The sequence below is a fragment of the Trematosphaeria pertusa genome, assembly GCF_010094035.1.
Source record: "Trematosphaeria pertusa strain CBS 122368 unplaced genomic scaffold BU26scaffold_6, whole genome shotgun sequence".
Taxonomy (NCBI): domain Eukaryota; kingdom Fungi; phylum Ascomycota; class Dothideomycetes; order Pleosporales; family Trematosphaeriaceae; genus Trematosphaeria; species Trematosphaeria pertusa.
Window position 1 is genome coordinate 1,555,835 of NW_022987217.1, and position 20,713 is coordinate 1,576,547.

General features: G+C 55.3%; 9 protein-coding genes across 9 annotated transcripts; 3 read left to right on the plus strand and 6 right to left on the minus strand.

Moving 5' to 3' along the window:
* Positions 1-463: 463 nt before the first annotated feature.
* On the minus strand, positions 464-1,992 carry BU26DRAFT_540040 (SET domain-containing protein; the record flags this gene model as incomplete). Its single annotated transcript, XM_033831532.1, has 2 exons — positions 464-1,763; positions 1,962-1,992. 2 exons carry the CDS (start codon positions 1,990-1,992, stop codon positions 640-642), a joined length of 1,155 nt encoding a protein of 384 aa, XP_033685138.1. The 3' UTR covers positions 464-639.
* An 876-nt stretch (positions 1,993-2,868) lies between these two features.
* Positions 2,869-5,771, minus strand: BU26DRAFT_296169 (uncharacterized protein). The gene is made up of 4 exons (XM_033821714.1): positions 5,206-5,771; positions 4,564-5,158; positions 3,280-4,514; positions 2,869-3,227 (listed from the first exon to the last, which is right to left on the minus strand). Exons 1-4 carry the CDS (start codon positions 5,639-5,641, stop codon positions 2,962-2,964), a joined length of 2,532 nt encoding a protein of 843 aa, XP_033685139.1. The 5' UTR covers positions 5,642-5,771; the 3' UTR covers positions 2,869-2,961.
* A 1,534-nt stretch (positions 5,772-7,305) lies between these two features.
* On the minus strand, positions 7,306-8,846 carry BU26DRAFT_386361 (Dehydroquinate synthase-like protein; the record flags this gene model as incomplete). Its single annotated transcript, XM_033822641.1, has 2 exons — positions 7,306-8,258; positions 8,321-8,846. Coding segments are annotated over 2 exons (1,479 nt in total), but the record flags the coding sequence as incomplete, so codon positions are not given.
* Positions 8,847-9,255: 409 nt separating this feature from the next.
* On the minus strand, positions 9,256-11,482 carry BU26DRAFT_518579 (ATP-binding cassette transporter-like protein). Its single transcript, XM_033828846.1, has 5 exons — positions 11,278-11,482; positions 11,201-11,228; positions 10,944-11,153; positions 10,635-10,893; positions 9,256-10,584 (listed from the first exon to the last, which is right to left on the minus strand). Exons 1-5 carry the CDS (start codon positions 11,450-11,452, stop codon positions 9,364-9,366), a joined length of 1,893 nt encoding a protein of 630 aa, XP_033685141.1. The 5' UTR covers positions 11,453-11,482; the 3' UTR covers positions 9,256-9,363.
* Positions 11,483-11,513: 31 nt separating this feature from the next.
* BU26DRAFT_518580 (uncharacterized protein) lies at positions 11,514-11,972 on the minus strand (the record flags this gene model as incomplete). The annotated part of the gene is made up of 1 exon (XM_033828847.1): positions 11,514-11,972. A coding segment is annotated over exon 1 (218 nt), but the record flags the coding sequence as incomplete, so codon positions are not given.
* Positions 11,973-12,192: 220 nt separating this feature from the next.
* On the minus strand, positions 12,193-13,624 carry BU26DRAFT_550361 (uncharacterized protein). The gene is made up of 2 exons (XM_033832049.1): positions 13,251-13,624; positions 12,193-13,125 (listed from the first exon to the last, which is right to left on the minus strand). The coding sequence occupies exons 1-2, from the start codon at positions 13,534-13,536 to the stop codon at positions 12,368-12,370; spliced, it is 1,044 nt and encodes a 347-aa protein (XP_033685143.1). The 5' UTR covers positions 13,537-13,624; the 3' UTR covers positions 12,193-12,367.
* A 328-nt stretch (positions 13,625-13,952) lies between these two features.
* BU26DRAFT_425126 (glycoside hydrolase family 18 protein) lies at positions 13,953-16,799 on the plus strand (the record flags this gene model as incomplete). The annotated part of the gene is made up of 7 exons (XM_033823607.1): positions 13,953-13,989; positions 14,053-14,567; positions 14,614-14,777; positions 14,823-15,055; positions 15,090-15,180; positions 15,469-15,823; positions 15,894-16,799. The coding sequence occupies 7 exons, from the start codon at positions 13,953-13,955 to the stop codon at positions 16,797-16,799; spliced, it is 2,301 nt and encodes a 766-aa protein (XP_033685144.1).
* A 377-nt stretch (positions 16,800-17,176) lies between these two features.
* Positions 17,177-18,439, plus strand: BU26DRAFT_518584 (uncharacterized protein). Its single transcript, XM_033828848.1, has 4 exons — positions 17,177-17,306; positions 17,362-17,427; positions 17,480-18,282; positions 18,343-18,439. The coding sequence occupies exon 3, from the start codon at positions 17,611-17,613 to the stop codon at positions 18,082-18,084; it is 474 nt and encodes a 157-aa protein (XP_033685145.1). The 5' UTR covers positions 17,177-17,306; positions 17,362-17,427; positions 17,480-17,610; the 3' UTR covers positions 18,085-18,282; positions 18,343-18,439.
* On the plus strand, positions 18,226-18,950 carry BU26DRAFT_518585 (uncharacterized protein). Its single transcript, XM_033828849.1, has 2 exons — positions 18,226-18,560; positions 18,624-18,950. The coding sequence occupies exons 1-2, from the start codon at positions 18,529-18,531 to the stop codon at positions 18,889-18,891; spliced, it is 300 nt and encodes a 99-aa protein (XP_033685146.1). The 5' UTR covers positions 18,226-18,528; the 3' UTR covers positions 18,892-18,950.
* Positions 18,951-20,713: the final 1,763 nt, after the last annotated feature.

A 20,713-nucleotide genomic window follows, 5' to 3' on the forward strand; every position in this document is an offset into this window, starting at 1 on the left:
AGGAAATGAGAAAAAGATGGTCAATCGATGCATCGTCAAGCATTAGTCATACACACCTTCGCTTTCTATATCGACACACTCAACGCTACGATCTACGATCCTAACATGCTCCCCTCAGCTTTATTCCCTACTAGCCGCGCGGTCTGCCTGCGCTCAACAGCTACTTGCTCTGCGGCATGGCTCATCTCCTTCTCCGTGCCGTACGCGTCGCGCAGCCATGTAGCGCGATAGCGTACGGAGCCTGGACTATGACACGATAACGGCGGGAATGGGGAGGTGTGGTTTGGGCCTGCGGAGGACTTTGGGCTGGAGGTTAGGCGTGTGGATGGTTAGACTGTTAGAAGGGGGGCGGCGTTGTAGGTGGTGCAGAGGGCGATTAGATGGTGGATGGCGCGGTGGGAAGTGGAGGATGGGAAGAGAGGTATGCGAGGGAAAGAAACGCGCGAAGAGACAGCGGATGGATGTAGTAATTGTGATGAATGCCGAGCGACAGTGCGCCATCCACTCGCGACATGAGTGCTCCAATGCCTTTTCAACGCCATAGCAGACTAGATCCCCAACTCCAAATGCCCAATTCCCATCCGTCCAAAACGCCAACAAGATAACACGATCCGTTATGTCCTTCGCATTCGCTCGGCGCTAATGCGTATGCCCGCACGCACACGTACTCCCCTCAAACCTCTGATGCCCCACCCTCTTCTTCCAGCTCCACGTCTGCTCCGGCTCCTGCGCCATCTTCTTCATCGCCAGCACATCGACATCCCTGAACCCCTTATCCAAGGAATTCACCTCCACGCTCAGCCGCGCATACTTAACCGCATTGTGGCGGTCGCCAAAGCTGCTGTACGCCTCGGCGGCGTGCTTGTACACATAGCCCATGCTAGCGAACAGGCGCTCCTGTTCGTACAGCGAGATGAGCAGCTCAGCCATCTCAGGCGTGGCACGGCTCTCCGCGGTCCAGTCGTTGAGCTCCTTGGCGACGTCGTCGAGCTGCTGGATGCGGGCGTCGGACTCGGCGGCGAAGACCGGGTGCGCCGAGCATGCGCTGCAGCTGCAGTCGAAGCCCCAGTTGCGCTTGAGGTTCGCCATGCGCAGGCTGCGCTTGCGCTCGTTGTTGATGTACGTGATGGTGATCTCCTCGCCCGGGTAGATGGTCTGTGTCGCGTGCACGTAGTGGCTCAGCGTCTCCTCGTCCCAGAAGTAGGCCGCGTTGGGCCGGCAGTCGTGGTTCAGCATTGCGATCTCCGGGAGCACGGCGTACTGGCCGACGCCGTCGACTTCTATCTCGAACGCGTTGGTGTTGATGCGGTCGTCGACGGGGTCGCCTTTGAAGTGGTCGAGCAGGGCCCAGAAGAGGGACTGTGAGGCGGGTGGGAGGGTCTCGACGCCGCGGTGGGCGAGGCGGAGGCGCTCCTCTTCGACGAGATGGTAGGAGATGGGGTTGGTGATGACGAGGGGTGTAGAGGCGAAGATTTGGTCGCCTCGATGGAGCGTTTTATTGGCCACGAGGCCTCGGCCTTTGCCGGGGAATTCGTGCTGTACGTAGGGCGGATTTGCGTGCTGGTTTATCCTGTCGAGGGCTCCAGGCCGTGAGAAGGCGGGCTTCTTCAGCATCTGGTATGCGAGCGACGCCGTTGAAACGATGTATATGCCTCTTCCCGAAGCGAACTTTTGGTCGGTGAAGACGCACACGGGCTCGGTGGTGTTCTCGTTGGAGTAGCACTCGGGCCAGAATGTCCACGGGAAGTTGGCCACTTTCTCTGCTGATGCTCGCGAGTCATCAAGACCCAGTGTGCCGTTCTCTGTGAAGGATACATTCTCGGTGCCGGATGAGGAGGGATCGAAGCTTGAGGGCTGGCACTCGCCATTGTGCAGAATCGAATTCGCAGGGCATGCATCCGCAAGGAACGGTCTCTGGGGTATCTGCTCGGCCTTCTCGCCTGTAAAGGCTAGAACGCTGCCGAGCAGGCTGAGACCGACAACGCTCTTCATCTCGAATTACTACTAGGGGAAACAATATAAATGTGGGAAAACTGGGAAAGACGGATAGAACGGACGGTTAAGACAAATCTGAAGGGAAGTTTTGAGGTCCAGATAGACTATTAAACGTCTCCGGATTGCCATCGCGAGGGGCGACGGAATGTGGACCGTGAAACATGGGATGGATTGGAGACGGTTTTGAAGCGAGGGGTGAAACACTTTCAGAAAGGGCCAAGATGCCTCTGCCGCTCGAGAGGCACGCCAAACGTCAGACCATGCGCGAAAATCTAGCTTGTTCACGTCCAAGATGATCAGTTGTGAGCGAGGCGGAAAGGTAGTGACGAGAGAGGTAGAGGAAGTGTGCGAGCGGAAAGGCTATGCATGGCATGGCTCCTCAGCGCCGCCGGGGTTGAAAGACCTGCGGGCATGACTAGCAGGGCAGGAAAGATGCAAATAGATCACAATTTCAGCCGTCAGCTTCTCAAGAATATGGGCGTTATCGCGTTGTGCTGTTGCAGCCCTGGAGGTTTGTGGATTGTGGAGAGGCGGGCGCCATCTCACGCCGGCCAAGTGAGGGGCCGGACGTGGCTCAAACAGGAAGCGACTCGGCTACGCTTGCTTCCTGGCAATCAAGCCCCTGAGTGCATCAAACGAGGGGAAGCGGTGCCTGAGGATCTTGGCTGAGGCGATCTTGCACCTCCCCGTCGCACGCGAGAATCCTGGGAGCACATCTCGAATTGAAAGCATGGCTAGCTAGGCTGATAGGATAAGATGTCCGAAAGCCGCGTCTAAGCATCGCTCGATCAAAGAAAACCAGAACGCTATCAATATAGGTAGTCCCCACAAAATAAGTCCACCAAAAGTCCGCAAAATCCCAGCCCTACAAAAATCCTCCGAAGAACCCATAAAATCCCGCCCAAAATCCCGCCCAAAATCCCGCCTAGAAAACCCTTAGCAGATTCGCCTAGTGTCCATCCGTGCCTACATAGGCTCAACACCGCGGAACAACCTTTCCAGCCTTAGATCCGTAGGATCGGTCCTCCAATCCCTCGCATTGGGCAGGATGACCCTCCACCCTCTCTTCTCCGTCTCATCGAGCAGTATCCCCGCCTTGCGCTCCGCATCCTCTGTATCCGTAGCGCAGATGACGAAGGTCGTGAGGTAGAACATGACGAAGGGGTACTTGGAGTTGATGTAGTGGTGGAGGTAGTATTGCCAGGCGTGCGAGGACCAGGGACGGTCGAATGCTGCCTCACCGTTAGACGAGATGCGAACAAATGAAGAGAGACGAAGACTTACGCATCGCATTCCAGTGGTAAACATGGCCCTCCCAAGTCCCAAAATTGAGCTTGTTCTTCCCGAGCCTCTTGATCGCCGGCATAGGCCAAGCGCTATAATGCGTTAGGATGCTTCCCTTGGCCATGATACCTCCTGGATTATTCTCCTTGAACTTCTTCGCAAAGTCTAGGAGACAGGTCTTGGGCGGTAGTGTAAGGCTGGGCGTAAGCTCTGAGTCCGGTGCAAGTCCTCCAAACTCATACGGAAAGTAGAGATCTAGTGCGCCATCCGTGCCTTGGACGATGACGGGTCGGGTCTGGGGCGTCTCGTAATCCGGGGCCAGACTGATGATACCACAGCGCTCCATGTCCTCGATGACGCGTCGAATAAAGCGGTTCGCATCTCTGGAGCACTCTTCCGATTCCATCTTTTTCTTGTGGGAATGGAGGATCTGCCTGTCTGGATCATGGCACCTTTGCCTGTTGCCTTCGTACTGCACTTCAGGCGGTGCTGGGAACTGCATGTCGATGGAGCTGTCGATGCTCATCTCCTCTAGGAAGATTTCCTGCACCGAGGGTGGGATCACCTCGCGGATGACTCGTTTCGCGACTTGTCGCGGAGAAGGGTCGCCCATGAGCATGAGCAGCGCGTCCTGGATGATGTCGAAGAGCTGGAATGGCTGGCCGGCTTGCTTATCGATGATGATGAACTGCCAGGAGTCGACAACGATGGGGTCGTACATGGACTTCTTGCGGAAACGGAGGTCATTTTTGACGTCTTCCAGGGTGATGTCCGTGGTCCAGTCCACGTCCTTCAATTCTCCGTGCGACTTGGCTGATCGATGGCGCTTGATGAACAAGTCTCCTTCCGACGGGTGGACTGTTGCATCAGCATTCGTGCCTTCGTACACCACAAGGAGAAGCCTTTCTGTCCGCTTTCGCAGCTCGTCCAGGAAATCTTGCGTCAAGGGGTCGCCGATGGCCATCTGACCGCACACGTAGTTGCGAGCCTCTTCTTGTACCACAAAATCTTCTGCCTGTTGTATGGAAGCATTCGCAGTGAAATTTCCTTTACTAGAAGGAATGAACCCGAGATAGACGGCAGCCGTGCACTCTGTGAGGATACTTTGCGGATCGAACCAGTGATCGCGGTATAGCCCAAGCATTAGCAGCTTGCAAATGGTGGTGTAGTCCTCGAAATTGGAGCAGATGCTGGCCAGAGTCCACGGTGTCAGAAGCGTTGGAAACCAGCGGTACCTGAGCGTGGTTTAGCAACAGCAAGCAATATGATGACGGGTGAGCTTACAGTATATCCCAGCATGGCTTGGTCATCTTGAGTCCCTCGGTCGTACTCGGTATCATACCACCAAGCAGACTGATGGTTTTGATGTCGCCGCCGGCGAGTGTCTGAGCGCAGATCGCGGCGCGGAGATACTGAACGGCATGAGGACGCCAGGCCTTTTCGAAGAAGTCGCAATACGTCTCCAGTTGGCTTGCATGGCATCCGGACAAGAACTCGTCGATACCCTTGGATCTAGTCGCATGTTCCAGGGCCTCGGCTTCGCTATCGTTTAGGATCATAATTCGGAACCAGGCGCGGATAATGTCAGTCCCACTGTCCTGAACTGGGTCTTTGACGGGAGAGCCGGATCGTTGTCCAGAGTCGTTGAGATCTGGCACGATGCCGTAGAGTCGACGAACACTTTCGACGCATAGATCCGTGTAAAAGTGCTTCAGAATGAGAATTGTGCCATCATCTGGCATTCCCAGTAACGAGTCGATTGGAATGCGTGGATCCAGAGGTGACTGGAGGATCATGATCTTCTCCGAATTTTGTGTTTCTGGGTGCGGAGTGGTTCCACCTGGGGTTTCCGGTGTAGGACCACGGTCGAGGTTCGACACTGTCATACATGTGAGAAGAGGAGCACTTGAGAGACGGGGACCTTACTCAGAATAGAATCCGCGAGTGCTCTGACGTCCCTCTCCAGTTTCATGATCCATTTGATAAAATCGGCGGTGTCACCGCCTCGAGGATAGAATCTCTCGCGAATCTGGCGCCGAAGATCCACGGCTTGTCGAAGCTTGAGGACTTTTTGTTTCGCCGTATCAGGGCTGACGACTTCAACCCGCTCCGCCTCTTTGAGAGACCTCCCCCACCTTGACTTGAGATCTTTCAGCTCCCTGATATGCCTATGGCACCAGGTTTCGCTATCTGAGAGTAGCTCATGCCGGCACGGCCGTCCATCTGCCTCCAAAGCCTCGCAAGCGCCTCCCTTCAGAGCGGGGGATTCGGGCGGTTCACAAGAGTTAAGGAGAATCCTCGATTTGCCTTTGAAGCTAGGTCTTCGCTCCTGGGCGGTGTGGATGCGCAACTGAAGGTTCATGATGGACAAGAAGGGATAAGAGCTTCAGAAGTGGGAGAGCCAGTAAGCCGGTATGGTAGGCCTGTCTAAATTAAGTCTGTGCATGAGGTTTGGGCACTGAGATGTGCTCGGAGGATAGTTAACGTTAATGAAGGTTGGGAGGACGAAGTTCATTCCGTGCGAGTATCATTCCCAACATGCGGCGCAGCAGCCCCCAACCCCACATCAGGGGGTTGTTCAGCCGTATCTCGTGAATGGCTTAGCGGCCTAAGTCCTGATTGGGTGGCTTGGAGAGACTTTTGGACATAAGCGCCAGCAATTCCTTGATGCGTCTTGATGCTCCTGCGTGCCTTTCCATCCCTTTCGAGTAGGCGTTTCGTATGCAAGAGCGCAACGGCTCGATGTCGCTCTGTTTGGCTGCCGTAGGCAACAGCAACTCGTCCGATCCTGTGACTTAGGCGCAATGTGTCGCCTATAGGTGATGGGCACGCAATGCGAGACATTCACCCTGCAGCAAATAGAGACACCATTGGATGATGCAACGGCACAAACGGTGAAGAATCCATGGTCACGGCGACCTTCTACGCCGCAATCGATATGAGGGTTGTCCCAGTGTGGGGTGGAAATGGGCCGGGGGAGTGGTTCGGCCGCGTCTCATCCTGCCCGTGACGAGGGTAGGTTCTCAGCCGCGCGTGTCAGGTCTTCGTGCATTCGTTTACCGCCGGGCGTAAATGCTTTTGCTCTCGTTCTGAGCTAGGAGTGGAGGAAGAGGCGGTTGATCGGTAAGGTCCGTTGACGTGTCTTTGCTTGTTCCTGGGCGCCTAGTGGACCGGAGAGTGGACCGGAGCGAGTCGGTAAAGCGAGATAAGGCCGGAACTGGACCGTGACACCCCGGTCCTGGCGTTGAGGAAACTGCCCACCATCACGGCAAAAAGTCGCAATTGGCTGAAAAGCGACGTTTCGAGGCACGGAGCCGGAACGAGGAGCACTGATTACCGTTCCCGGAAGTCGGCCCAGCGCTATAAACGCTGAAGGCGTCGCAGTCACCGCTCGCAAATGGCCGGCTTCCGAGCGGATGATTGTGGCCCTTACTCGAGCTATACGCGCCCAAACGCAACAGGGTGGACTGTATCTCTGCTCAGCCCTCTTCATCTACTAGGGTTGATGTTGTCTTGTTTGCATCAGCGCAAACGACGCAGGGTGATACTTGCGGAGGCATGCGCACCTACCAGCCCGCAAGGCGTTCCGCGTCCAGCCCTGTCGTTGGGCGCCTATTGTGGTCCCATTAATGGCTCAGAAGGATCACATTCTCGGGCGACGAAGCCGAGCGCACACCTAGTCAATGTCCGACATTTAGGAGAACGGAGCTCCGACTTTAGGAGAAACTGTGGACGGAGCACACGGATAGAGGATTGAAAGCTAGGGGTCAACGAATTTTCCGCTCGACTGAGGAGGCAGTTGCCATGGACCGCAGCTGACAGTTCCTTCCCGCCCCGGACAGTCCCGCCAGCTAGGCCACCTGGACACGATGGAGTGCCGCAAAGGCTACATGCAACGTGCAGCTATTAATTGAGTAGACGTTGTCCCTGAGAACCCCTACAGCGATATGTGATAATTCCACTATCCAAGCATGTGCGACGGGACGTCCACCACCCCGAGCTTCACCACGCTAACACCTTTTAGGACTAGTATTCCAACGCCTCCTCAAACAGCCCCCTCAACTGCTCCCGCTCCGCCTCGAGGTTCTGCATCTCCAAACTCGGCGCAAGCATCAGCACCCTCGCCTGCGGAATCGTGCCCTCCACCAGCTGATCCACATGCTCCTTCCCAAAGCCCAGAGCCTTCAGCCCCCGTGGCTGATCACCCAACTTGATCAAAAACTCCGCTAATGCCTCGCTCAGCACCTCTCCCGCGCTCTCCTTCTTCACGTTCGAGACATCGACGCCGAAGCATTCCGCAGCTGCCAGGTGCCGCTCCGGGTTTGACGCGCCGGTGAATTTGAATACCGCAGGCGCAGTGACGGCGACGCTGACACCGTGCGGGATGAGGGGGTTTTCGACTTCGTAGCCGGGGTGCTTGTAGCCCGGGTTTTGACCTGAAATGGGATAAGACATGCCGTGGCAGAGATGGACGCCTGCGTTGCCGAAGCCAACACCTGCGAGCGTGGCGGCAAGGAGCATCTGTGACTGCGCCTCGTGGTCTTCGGGGTCTTTGACTGCGCGGGGGAGGTATTTCACAGTGTCGCGGAGGGCTTTCAGGGAGAAGATGTCGGAAATGGGGTTCGCGCCCTGGTACGCCGGCCTGTTGATGGGATTTGTCGGCCGCGGTACCCTCTCGTAGAATGGGATCGCAGTCCAGGATTCCAAAGAATGGCAGAGGACGTCGAGGCCGGAAGATGAATGCACAGCGGAGGGCATAGTGCGCGTATTAAGCGGATCGACTACGCCGAGCGTAGGCTTCAGATTGCGATGGGCGATGCCAGTCTTTGCGCGTTTGGAGACCAGGTCGAAGATGGCGGTACCGGTAGTCTCAGAGCCAGTTCCCGCCGTCGTCGGGACGGCAATCAGAGGGAAGAGCTTGGATGGAATAGGCATGCCTTTGCCCAGGGGGGCATTGACGAAGTCGAGGAAATCAGCCTCTGTATAGTCAGTTAGCGTAGCCCAAATAGCCTTACTTGCAATCGATGGTAGCGATACGTACCTGGAAACGTAGTATACAAGTTCATCAGCTTCGCCGTATCAATCACACTCCCACCGCCGACGGCCAAGAATGCATCTGGCCGATACGGTTTCGCAGCTTCAATGGCCTCCCGTATACTACTATCCTTCGGCTCCACCCGCACCTTGTCGAATATTTCAAACGGCACGCCTTCCCTTTCCAGCCCCTCCACAACCTGCCTCATCGCATCCAGCTTCCGCACGTTGCCATCCGTGACAACCATCACGCGCTTGGCGCCCATGTTCTTAAAGTCCATGCCGACTTCCTTTGTGCAGCCCGGCCCGAAGCGAATCGAGGAAGCTGCCATCTCGAACGCGTATTCCTTTTGCTGGGACATGTCGACAGGCGTTGCGAGGGCGCGTTTTGCTTGGTGGATAGTCTGCGGGCCATGGTGATGGTGTGCGGGGTTTGAATGGCAGGGACAGGACGGCGGGTGCGTGAACTGGACCGTTCGAAGGAGGTTAAGAGCACGGGTCGCGCGCGAGGGCGATATGCGAATTGAGGTGGATATCGACATTTTGCGAAAGGTAGTGGGGCGGGGAAAGGCTTAGTGCTTCTGGATGCTGTTTGTGCTCCGAACCTTCAATTGACGGCGTTAACCCCAGTCTGAGTGTTGAGAAGTGTTCCAGAGGGAGAAATACAACAAAGGAAACGGGAAAAAGGAGACAAAGTCCATGATGTGGGACGGATGTGGGTGCGGAGAAGCGCGACGTTGGAGTCGAGCTCGATCCGAGGTCTGACTAGGATGACGCGCACGGCACTTTGTGGGGAAGAGGGCTCGTGCTTAGCGGAGATGACATGTCCGGGCTGCTGTTCTGGGAAATACCGGGAGAAGTACATTACACCTTGTGGCACGACAAGCCCACGGGACGTCCACCTTAAATGCCATGTTTCATGAATCGCAGTACTATTATCTACGGAAGTGTCTATCGGGCGTATATTCTATCGTCGAGCAAGTACAGCGAGCCGGGTATGCCTAATCCAAGCCCCTCTAACCATGTCCCCCACATCCCGAGCCGCACAGCTCAATGCTTCCTCAAGTACAGCACCAACCAACCAAAAAGCCGATATCCAAGCGTAATCGCTAGCATGTAGCCCACATACTTGCCTACATTGCCAGTGTTGTAGCCATAGCTCGAAAGCACCGCCTTGCCGTCAATCATGCACTGGTCCTGCAGCGCACTCGGATACATGCAATAGCAGCTACCATCCGGCAGCGTCTCGCACGCGTACGACCTCTTTCCAAACTCGTTGACCATCATGCCATGGAAGACGTATGCTTGGTAGTCGATGTAATGGAACACGTACCGCCAGAAGACGTTGAGCGTGCCGGGTTGCACCATGAAGCCGTTGACACTCATCCAGAGCCCATTCGCAAACGCCGTAGCGGCTAATGCGACGACGAAGATTGGGATGAGGGAAGATAGCAGGACGACCAAGGACTCGGCAGCGACAAGATCCAAGAAAAGCCACATTACCCAGACCCAGAAGCCTTCTGCGCTGTCTCGGAAGTTGCCCAGCCAGTATGAGACTACCGAAAACAGGAATGCGATGATGAAGAGATATGGTATGCCGATGATAAAGTTGGCAATCATAAACGCCGTGGGGCCGTAGAGTCCGTTGAGTCTCTCCTTAGTATAGAGATGCAAGTCTTCCAGGTACGCCGGAATGTACGCCACGGCCATGAAGGACATGAACGCACCGCCGAAAAAGATGGCATTGGTAAAGGCGTTGATGTTGGATTGGACGGGATCCAAACGGAGCCAGACTGTTCCCATCATGATCGCAAGACCCATGTACATTGCGATGCGGATACCGTAAGCCACAATATCGCGGTACGATTTGATGAAGGAGCGGTGGATGAGGGTGAGGGGAATAAGAAACTTGTTGGCCGAATCATGGGTAAGGTCCGAGAGAACTGCACAAGCCGAGAGGTCCGAAACACAGCTCCGGATTTCGGAGGTTGCGGCCGCAGCTTTAGTAGATCGTTGCCAGGATGAGTGGAGATGCGCGAGCTTATCATCGGATTCCTCCTGGTCTCTTGAAAAGTCGGTGTTGACGAGTTGAAGGATGTATTCCGCGGGGTTCATGTAGAGAGGCATGCTATGCCCCAGACTCGCAAAGTAGTCTCGGACACCCCTCACCGCACCATTGTAGACAGTCTTGCCCCGAGAGAGGAGCAGCAACTTGTCGAAGAGATCGAACGTGCTCGTTGAAGGCTGGTGGATGGAGGCAATGGCGAGGATCTAGGTGTTCAGTCAACTGAAGCACTCGAAGCGGGACATGCTTCATTCACCTTGTACTGCTTTGCGATATTTCTCACAAAGTTCATGACTTCGAAGCTCGCCGAAGAATCCAAACCACTCGTGGGCTCGTCTAAGAACAAAATCTTCGGGCTAGTAATCAACTGGCTGGCGACACTGACCCTCCTCTTCTGTCCGCCGGACACGCCCTTGCGAATCGGGGTTCCAATGAGCGTCTCTGCTTGTTTCTGCAAGCCAAATGCAGCAAGAAGGGCTTCGATTCGTGCAATCCGTTCCGACTTTGAGACGGAGCTACTGATAATCAGCCGCAAGAGTTCTGCAGGGAATCTTATATGGCTCACCTGGGAAGCGCGAGTCTGGCGGCGAAGTAAAGGGTCTCTCGGACAGTGAGTGAACCGACGAGGGCGTCTTCTTGTTCGACGAAACTGGACAGTTTTCGGAAGGTCTTGAGGTCGGTGACGGCGCCATTCAGGTGGAGCGACTCTTGTACGGAAGCACCTGATGCTTTGCGATGGGCCAGCACATTAAGAAGAGTGGTCTTTCCCGACCCACTATCATCTGTTAGATGCATTCGGCAATGGATAATGTTGACCCATACCTTGGACCCATAAGAGCGAGCATCTCGCCTATCCTCTATGTAAGTAACAAATCTACCGAATCACGGACCAGACGTACCAGCTTTGACGATGCCATTGACTCCGGAGAGAATCTCCAGGGGTTGCTTGGTGTACCGGTCTTTCACTGTGACTGTGATGCCTTCCCAACTAAAGCTGCGGACAGACTCATTGGTTAAGTGGGCATAGTCTGTGCCTGCATCTTTTTCAACGTCGAGCGACTGGGAAGTCGACATGGCGTAGTAAAACTTCAGAACTGATGCTCGAATGAAGGGAATGGGTAGAAAATATTAAAGCGATAAGATGTCCTGGAGGACAAAAGGCAGCAGGACCGGTCATCTTAAACACCCAAAAGCGAAATACAGAGTATCATCCAAGGTGGTGTGGGCGCGTAGCATTGCAACGGATCAAAGGCCAAGGCTAGAGGATGTAAGCGGCGACCTACACCCATCCATTTTTGGTGTCCGACAGTTTGACGTGAATGGAGGCCAAGCGAGATCTGTATAAGCTAGGTCCCTAGTCACCACGCCTGAGGCTGGAAAATCCTTGTAACGCGGTGTAAACGGTCTCAGCTCGAGAACGTGCGGTATAGTGGTGGGCTGAGAGTCGCCGTCCAGCCTGCACGGACCTCACCTCGGCGACCTCGAAATTCTCTAATAGAGCGGTGACAGACTGACAAAGCGTCAAAAGCCTCGAAATAGAGAGCGAGATTAATTGCAGCGAGTCTGGTTGCCTCATGCTTCATGGTCGTATTGGTGAGGCATAGAAGTATCGAGGAGATGTTTGTGGCCTGACGGGGAGAACCCTGTGTGCGGCTCTGCCCCTGCATTCTGTAACCGTTCTCGGGTCTAGATTTTGGTCGTGTTTGGAAGATACGAGGCTTAACTGTTGCAAAAGTGGGCCCTGCTTGCGATACTTCTGTCTCGTCGCTTGACAGCCCGACTGAGATGCATTTCGGCGCAGCCGAGTGCGAATACGAGGTCAAATTCCTAACTAACTGGCGCAACCGAGTGGAAAGGTGAATTTGTGCCTAATGGAATACTTTAACCAAGCTTCAGCAGTCTGAAGCCCTCCAGGAAGCCGGATGCGCAACCAATCTTTTTATTGAAAGCCATATTTCCTAATGATGAAGTTGCAGAGTAGGCGTCGAATTAATCCCACATCTGCCGGACGTTGAGATTCACCCTCTTTCCTTCCATCCAACCTCTCCATTCTTCAAACTCATTCAGCTCGCCGTCCTCGCTCGCGGGCCAGCTCTTCAAGTACGCGGGACACGTCCCCGGAACGATCTGCGGGACGCCATGCCACGCAAAGCGGGATGCACCACTCATGTAGACCGCGCTTCCGGAACGCAGTCTCACCGTGAGGATCGTTTCCTGCACATTTCTAGATGGAGATGGGGCTGCAGATGTGCCGATAACGAAGACGGCGTCGCACCCCAGACTGACGCTGATTAGCCCCGTAGTGCTAGCCTCGGCGACGTCGCGGTGAACGCTGAGGGTGTCGCCTGGCGAGTAAAGATTGACAATGGCGGCTTCGGCTTTTGTGTCCGTGAATATGCCTTCCAGCAGCTGTTTGATATCCAGCGGAAATTCCGGGGGTGCGGTGTCCGGATATCGTTTTTGTGTCCAGTCGTATTGCCCACCGAGCGTCATCCAGCGCATCTTCCTGTTCAGAAGCTGGGATATGCTAAGCGGACGATGAATAGAAGGGTCAATGGGATGAGCAACGGTATTGAGAGTGCTAGGTGGGAGGGAGAAGAAGGATGATTGCGAGGGCGGATAAGAGATGTTGTAATGGGTGTGAATGTTTGTAAGATGTGAGGATTCTGCGAGGTCGCGATGAAGCAGCCGGGAGAGCAAGATGATTTGGATCTCTGGTGGTAGCAAAGAGGGAACGATGTGCAGACCTACCTTTTGTCAGGCTTGCACTTGGAGATCTAGTGGACTGAACTGCGATGAAAGCAAGACTCAAGAACTCCCGAGAAGACAGAAAGCCCACAATCGCGTTTGTAAGTAAATCACCGGTGCCTACCTGGCATGTCGTCGTGCTCGTACACGGGTATCGATGAAGTGGCCATGGACTCGAGGCCGTTCAGCGCAACGTCGCTGCCGGCGAAGGACCGAAAAGTAGCGGTCAGGCCGTCGGCGTCCAACTCCTTGACGATGCGCACTTTAGTTTTCGGATCTGCAGATAGATCTCTTGACAAATCTATGATTTCCGGATCGTGATCCAGATGCTGCAGTTTCATCTTCTGGTATCTTTTGTAGATATATCGGATGCCGTCAGGCGGGCGCCGGTGCGGGTCGAGCGGCTGCATTGGCTCGCCAGCAGTCTGAGGTGAGAGGCCAGAATAATCGCGTGTACTGTATAGATGACTGTTGCCAGGGGAGCAGGGAGTGTTTCGATGGAAACTTGGAGCGGACGGGGCGTGAGACCTGCGGGAGAAAGTCGCGTTTTCGTCGCGCTGCGCTAGCCGTCTTGGCGGCGACTGTTTACTCGCGATTTTCATGCATAACATCGTCTCTCCGCCGCTCCTGATCCCCCGCCTTTGCTGCCACCACGCCGCCGCTACTAACCCACAGGTGCATCTACCGTCGCTCGCTCGCCTGCACACCCGACATTTCCCTTTCTACCGTCCAATCGCTCTCGCCGTAGCGACAAGCGCCCGAATCCGCCCACATTCGAGCTTGACCGCTTCGCTGGACGCAGCGCCTTGCCCTCAATCTCGCAGCTATGGAGAACTACCAGAAGATGGAGAAGATCGGGGAAGGTAAGCAGGTTCTCGCTCTTGCTTTGCATCCCGGGATGCGCATATGCTCACTCCAGACGCCAGGTACCTACGGAGTCGTGTACAAGGCTCGCGACCTCCAGACCAAGGACCACCGCATCGTCGCGTTGAAGAAGATCCGCCTCGAAGCCGAAGACGAGGGCGTTCCCTCCACCGCCATCCGCGAGATCTCGCTCCTCAAGGAGATGAACGACCCCAACATCGTCCGCCTTCTCAACATCGTGCACGCCGACGGCCACAAGCTGTACCTCGTCTGTGAATTCCTCGACCTGGATCTCAAGAAGTACATGGAGGCGCTGCCGGTTAGCCAGGGCGGCCGGGGCAAGCCTCTGCCAGAGGGCACTGGCCCCGCCCTGCAGACGATGGGCCTGGGTCCGGACATGGTCAAGAAGTTCATGCGTCAATTGTGCGAGGGTATACGGTACTGCCATTCTCACCGCGTTCTGCATCGCGACCTGAAGCCGCAGAACCTGCTGATTGATAAGGAGGGCAACCTCAAGCTGGCGGATTTCGGCCTGGCCCGCGCTTTCGGTGTGCCGCTGCGCACATATACCCACGAGGTACGATTGGAAGTCACGGCTACTAAGTACTAGCTAATTCTCTTAGGTCGTGACGCTTTGGTACCGTGCTCCAGAGATTCTTCTCGGTGGTCGGCAGTACTCCACGGGCGTTGACATGTGGTCCGTTGGTTGCATCTTCGCCGAGATGTGCACCCGCAAGCCGCTGTTCCCCGGCGACTCGGAGATTGACGAGATATTCAAGATCTTCCGGTTCGTAGCCCTTGATAGTGACGCTGGGATGTTGCTAATGCACAGCAGAGTCCTCGGAACCCCGACTGAGCAGGACTGGCCCGGCGTCACCTCCTTCCCCGACTTCAAGCCCTCATTTCCCAAGTGGAACCGCACCGACGTCGCCAATACGGTTACGAGTCTAGACGACTTTGGCCTTGACATCCTCGATGCTCTCCTCGTCTATGACCCCGCAGGCCGCATTTCCGCCAAGCAGGCCGTTGTGCATCCATACTTCACGGGCCTCAACGGCAGCTACGGTAACGGCTTCCACTAAAGTGCGCTAGTCCCCAGAGGATGCTATGATGTTATGGAGTTTGGACAGCATGTCGCGGCGTAGACGGGATGGTATCTTAATCGAACTATGGGGTCTAAGCGCAGACCTGTTTCCTTGGTCATGGGTCGGGATGGAACCGCACTGAGCCGAAGTGGACGGCGGGCGGCGTTTCTCGGCATATATCTGTTTTTGGCTTGTGTGCATCCGGCATATATGGAGTAGAGCATCACTTGGGCAGTTAAACCCTGTGCATAACCATGGATCTTCCTTGACGGCCGGGACTGATCTCACGATGAGATCGTGGTGTTGAGCGGGATGACGCAACCGGGCGCGATCGGCCCCACTTCAGCCCTGCGAGGCCCAACCTCCCCTCCGCAAACTCTCCCTTCCGATAAGTGCCCCTCTGCAAGCCACCATAATGCCTCCAACACCCCCGAAGCTTCTCCCTCTGAACCAAGGTCCGCGCCTCATCGTCTATCACCAGACAATCCACGACCCTGCTGGCAATTTCCACTCGTTACTTCCCCTGGTTACCAACAACACGGGCATCACCCATGTAATAGTTGCAGCAATCCATTTGAACGAGGGTCCAGGAAACATTACGCTTAATGACCACAAGCCGGACGACGAGAGATTTAACCAGCTCTGGGGCGAGGTAAAATGGCTGCAGGGGAGCGGAGTAAAGGTGCTGGGCATGCTCGGAGGTGCCGCAAAGGGGAGCTACGAGCGATTAGGCGGGAGTGAGGAGAATGTACGCGCTTCTACGAAATCGGAGGCCCCTATTTGCGCGGATTTTCTGCGTGTATACTAACACGGCGCAGTTCGAAGCCTACTACGCGCCCCTCCACGCCCTCATCACCACCTACACGCTCGACGGCCTAGACCTCGACATCGAAGAAGCAGTCCCCATCCACACAGCAACGCGCCTTATCGCCCGCCTGCGCGCCGACTTCGGCCCCTCCTTCCTCATCACCATGGCCCCCGTCGCTACCGCCCTCATCCCCGATCCAAACATCGCTCCGCATCTGCGCCCGCCGCGGCCCATGCTCGCCAGCGGCCCGACACCCAACCCGCTGCACCCGACCCTCCCACACCTTAGCGGCTTCTCATACCCTGAGCTGGAATGCAGTGTGTTTGGCAAGGAGATTGCATGGTATAATACACAATTCTACTGTGGCTGGGGCGACGCTTCGACAGCGGCGTGGTACGATGCGATAATCTCAGCGGGGTGGTCCCCTTCCAAGATCGTCATGGGCGTCGTGACGAACCCGCACAACGGCGCCGGCCACGTCCCTGTCAGCAGACTCCGCGACGTCTGCGCCGCGATACGCGAAAAGTACAAGAACGTAGGCGGCGGCTTCGGCGGCGTCATGGGCTGGGAGTACTTCAATTCCGGCGACCATGACGAAGACATCGTGCATGTTACAGGCTTAGAATTGAACAACGAGACGGTACAGGCGGGATGGGTCGCTGCGCTGGGAGGGGTGCTCAGGGTCGAAGAGCCTTCGCATCCGCACACAAGTCGGCCACTGCTGGGCGTCACGCCGGACCAGATTCGACAAATGGTCAGCAAGCTGCCCGCGCCCAAGGCCCCGTGGCCGGAGGAGACGGTCGAGAAACTGGTAGTGCTCGGCTTTTCCAACCAGGAAGCTCTTGCTGCTCTCAACGCGACGGACGGCAATGTCGAACTCGCCGCCGGCTTCCTCTTCGAACAGTATCCGCAATAGGCCTCTGGTTTTCTCCCTATGCTTACATGCAACTTCCCTATATCGTATTCCTCGGTGCCCCTCTTCCAAGACCGAGGATCCTACAGGAGCCGAGCATCCTATACGTCCCGATCCGTTCTAGTCACGTGCTCTCTATCTCTCTCTCTCTCTCTCACACTGTAACATTAACAGTAATAACTATGAGGTCGGTTTGGCCTATCAATATTCACTAGCATATCTTTAACGTCTAGAATTGTCCCCTAGGGATTATTAGAGAAGCATAGCCCATAGCGATGATGCAGGGAAACCTGTATCCGGACTCTTGGGGGTAGTATTACCTCATCGTCAATACTTTCAATGATCGTGCTTGTCCTCCCAGCTCGTGCTCTTTTATTGACTGTGCGAAAGTCTCAGCAACGGTATTCTGTCGAAAGACTCCATTTGTCATTTTCTAATAACCTCTAAACGGTCTATGGCTGATCCTCTTCCGTGGTCCTCGTTTGCTAGAGACCAGAATGCTATTCTGGAGTAAGCATGAAAAGCATCGAGAAGTTAAAAGCCTCCTAAACGCTAACGTTGCAAGGTTCGCGGACGATGCATCAAAATGCTTAGCCACCCAGAAGACCGTTTGGTATGATGATCTACCCGCGTGCGTCAAGCCACCTTCCTCAGCTTTGAGGCAAGGCTGAGAGTTTCTGCAGTGGCAGCTTTCAGCCGCATTTACTCCCAACTACCTCAACGAAGCCTTCGACCTCCAAGTCATAATACATAATGAGGAGCAATTTATCCCTATCATGCGGTTCAAACATCTCCACTGAATGATCCTACAACGATGGCATATATCCACCGCGACCGAGATTACGACAATGACTGGGAACAGCGCTATGAATCCTACCAATCGGCCCCGGCAGAAAGAATACACGTCTTCGACACATCGCGACCGCGACCCTCAAGAGATCGGACACGAGGAGAACGACGGGATACGGCCTTCGAACGCAGACGACATGAAGTCCGGTTGAATGAAGAGCAAAATACCGCGGTCCGCTGGGCGTATGTCGTCGACACCCATCGCAGTATGCGAGGTCAAGCAATCCTTGATAGAATCGCACTCATCGGACCCCCTCAGAGACGCGATCCTAAGACAAAGTTGCTGGAGAGCATTATCGTTCCGATGCGCGATATTGAGTTGGACCCGTTGAGTGAGGGCCAGAAGCCGCCGTCGTCGAGGAAACTGATGTACGTGGATCCCGCACTCAGTGCAGAAGACGGCTGCACCTCCCCCCACCTCATTGAGCGTTATGCCTGAGAAGTACCTAGCATATTACCATTCCGGGTGTTCAAAGGAAAAGTCATCTCCGACACGCGCTGGGAGCGCCCCTACAACCGCGACTGGACCGACGGCGAGCTCGCCCGGTTCGTCCTCACCAGCCATCGCCTCTCCCACTCTCTCATATTCTCCTACCTGACCAAAGTCAAGTTCCTCTACTACATCGCCGTGGAATACGTAAGTCCAAGAAAAATTCGTCAAGCTGAAGAAGTCCCGCCAACCTAAGTCTCCGCCCAGGTGCAGCACGAAGGCAAGCGCAAGATCAAAGTCACGTATACGCACGCCCTGGCGTACAGAGGCCCGCGGACGGTCAGCCGCTTCATGTATCTTCTCCACAGCCGGTCGAACAGAGCGCGGGACTGGTCGCTGCGCTTCCACGACGTAGCTGGCAATGCGAGGACCGCGTATGCGGAACCGTACATCATGGTGGAGATCGTGGAAGCGCTGGATACGCTGTACGTGGCCTGCAACCTACATTCATCTATTCAGTCGCATGCCGAACACTAACCCCCCTCCAGGGTCATCCTGCGTCTGTTCCTCCTCCCGATCGCCCTCGCTCTCGGGACGGGCGCGTCATATGCAGCGCCGACGCGCGACTGGGGCGGCGCCTTCACGCTCGCCTCGCTCGCGATCGCGGTTCTCGCTGTGCTGCTGGCGGTTCTGGCGCTGAATCAGTATCTGGGGATGGAGAGGCTGATCGACGACGATGTTGGTGAGGACTTGGGGGGCGTGTATCGCTCGCACTATGCGGATGAAGTTGTGCGCAATAGGGGGAGGTCGGTGTAATTAATGCATTCCCGGGGAAGGCTATACAATGCTGTTTGTTGCAGTGTATACGCGCGACGCATGGTGGTGTCAAACGAGCGGCTGGCTTCCTCTTCGAGCAATAGCTGACATACGCACATGCAATATCCAACCTCCCCTCCCATATCATGTCCCTCGGTCCCGGCCCTCTCTTCCAAACTCGGCATCCTAACACGTACTAAGCATCCTATACATCCCAATCCGTCCAGTCACATGCCCTCCCCCTTCTCTCTCCCCTCTCTTTCCCTCTCACAGATACACAGATCGGACCAACCCAACCCCCCGACCCGCCGGCCGATCCCCCCGAGCACCGACCCGACCCACCGGTTCCAGCCATCTACAGTAGTCAATCCAAGCGGATCCCAGCGGAGCATCTGACCGGGGCGTTGTCAGACCACGTTATCCTGGGTGGCGCATGTATGTACGTATGTATGTATATGTATGTAAGTCTCGTAGGGCTGAGTCAGGAGCTCTCGCTCTACAGTAATTCGCTTAGCTCCAGCTCGCTTATACTAAACACGAACACGACTGGGCGTGGGGTGCTGTACGACCAGCGACTAGCGACCTTAGGATTTCCGATTTTGCGGAGGTTGTGTTACGTGCAGCGTGTCCAGCATTGGATAGACGCCCTTTTTTTTTTCTTTTTTTTTTTTCTTTTGGCTTTTGGGGCGGTGGCTGTGTCCAGCGCAGGCATGTCGCAGATAGAGAACGGATGTTCTTTCAGTGGGTTAGACTATACGAGGAGCAGGGGAACGCGAGCAACCACATGACGGTGCGTGTGATTTTTGCGCTGGCCTCGTCATGCATCACGGTCTATTTTGTCTATCTAGGCTATTGTATTGGATTTGTGTGTGCGTGTGCGTGTTTCGAGTTCGCGATAGCGGGGCACTGGGTAATTCGCTAGCTGGCTGCTAGCATAGCCATAGCAATAGCCGCATACCGCAGTTTGAGTTCGCGCGTTCACGTCATCGCCTCCAAAGTCTGCAAGTTCACATGTCCCATTCTTTCCAGCTCCTCGGTGTGGCCCTCGCACGATAACGCATGTGAAATATGCAATTCTCCTATTCAATTCATTTTCTGTCGCTGAGACAGAACGATGGAGCGGGTATGTCCCTTCCGCAACAGCCCAACAAGCGTTTTGCTCCCGTGGGGTATCCCAAACCTCCAATCCAAGGAGGGCCCTGTACAATCTCCAAAGTGTGCTTCGACTAAAAAATGGGGGGTATGCACTGTACAAAAGGAATGAGAAGAACGGCCACCAGTGCACATATGCTATGCGTAACCCCCGCGTGATGCATGTCCAATCGACCGCCCAAATGCGTCATGCAAGCACCGTCCATCCCCCCTTTTCTCAAAAAATGCAACAATCGTGATCTAAACCGAGCCGAACAGGGGCGGCCGTAATGCTGGCAATCGCCGTCGTAAAAAAAAAACCAAAAAAAAAAAAAGAAGAATTCGGCGTAAAATAAAAGGGTGTCGTAGACGCCGAGAAGCCCAAACTCAGGGATGCGATCTCCGCCAAATGCGGCTCAGCCGACGTGCCGAAGAGCCCGCCGAAAGCCTGCCATTTGGTTTAGCGTCTCGCGAATGCTATTCGACGAGGAAGCGCGGTCTTTGAGGTGCGGACGCGGCACGCCCAGTCCGTGGCAGTGATGATGAGGATGATGATGTGAGGACCGCGTGGGTGAGGAGCTGCGGCTCCAGGTCGAGGAGGGCGGTGAGGAGTTGGAGGACGATGCGGATGAGGATGTGGAGTGGGAGGATGTCGGGGTGAGACTGTGCGTGGGGCTAAGGGGAGGTAATT

Bases quoted from the DNA above. Each gene is read 5' to 3' on its own strand.
- BU26DRAFT_296169 (XM_033821714.1), bottom strand. From the start codon at position 5,641: ATGAACCTTCAGTTGCGCATCCACACCGCCCAGGAGCGAAGACCTAGC. The intron at 4,515-4,563 runs GTAAGCTCACCC...AACCACGCTCAG, and splicing joins AAGCCATGCTGGGATATACT to GTACCGCTGGTTTCCAACGC. The intron at 3,228-3,279 runs GTAAGTCTTCGT...ACGGTGAGGCAG, and splicing joins TTACCACTGGAATGCGATGC to CATTCGACCGTCCCTGGTCC.
- BU26DRAFT_518579 (XM_033828846.1), bottom strand. From the start codon at position 11,452: ATGTCGACTTCCCAGTCGCTCGACGTTGAAAAAGATGCAGGCACAGAC. The intron at 11,229-11,277 runs GTACGTCTGGTC...CATAGAGGATAG, and splicing joins CAATGGCATCGTCAAAGCTG to GCGAGATGCTCGCTCTTATG. The intron at 10,585-10,634 runs GTGAATGAAGCA...CTGAACACCTAG, and splicing joins ATATCGCAAAGCAGTACAAG to ATCCTCGCCATTGCCTCCAT.
- BU26DRAFT_550361 (XM_033832049.1), bottom strand. From the start codon at position 13,536: ATGCAGCCGCTCGACCCGCACCGGCGCCCGCCTGACGGCATCCGATAT. The intron at 13,126-13,250 runs GTAGGCACCGGT...GACAAAAGGTAG, and splicing joins CGAGCACGACGACATGCCAG to GTCTGCACATCGTTCCCTCT.
- BU26DRAFT_518584 (XM_033828848.1), top strand. From the start codon at position 17,611: ATGGCATATATCCACCGCGACCGAGATTACGACAATGACTGGGAACAG.
- BU26DRAFT_518585 (XM_033828849.1), top strand. From the start codon at position 18,529: ATGGTGGAGATCGTGGAAGCGCTGGATACGCT. The intron at 18,561-18,623 runs GTACGTGGCCTG...ACCCCCCTCCAG, and splicing joins GTGGAAGCGCTGGATACGCT to GGTCATCCTGCGTCTGTTCC.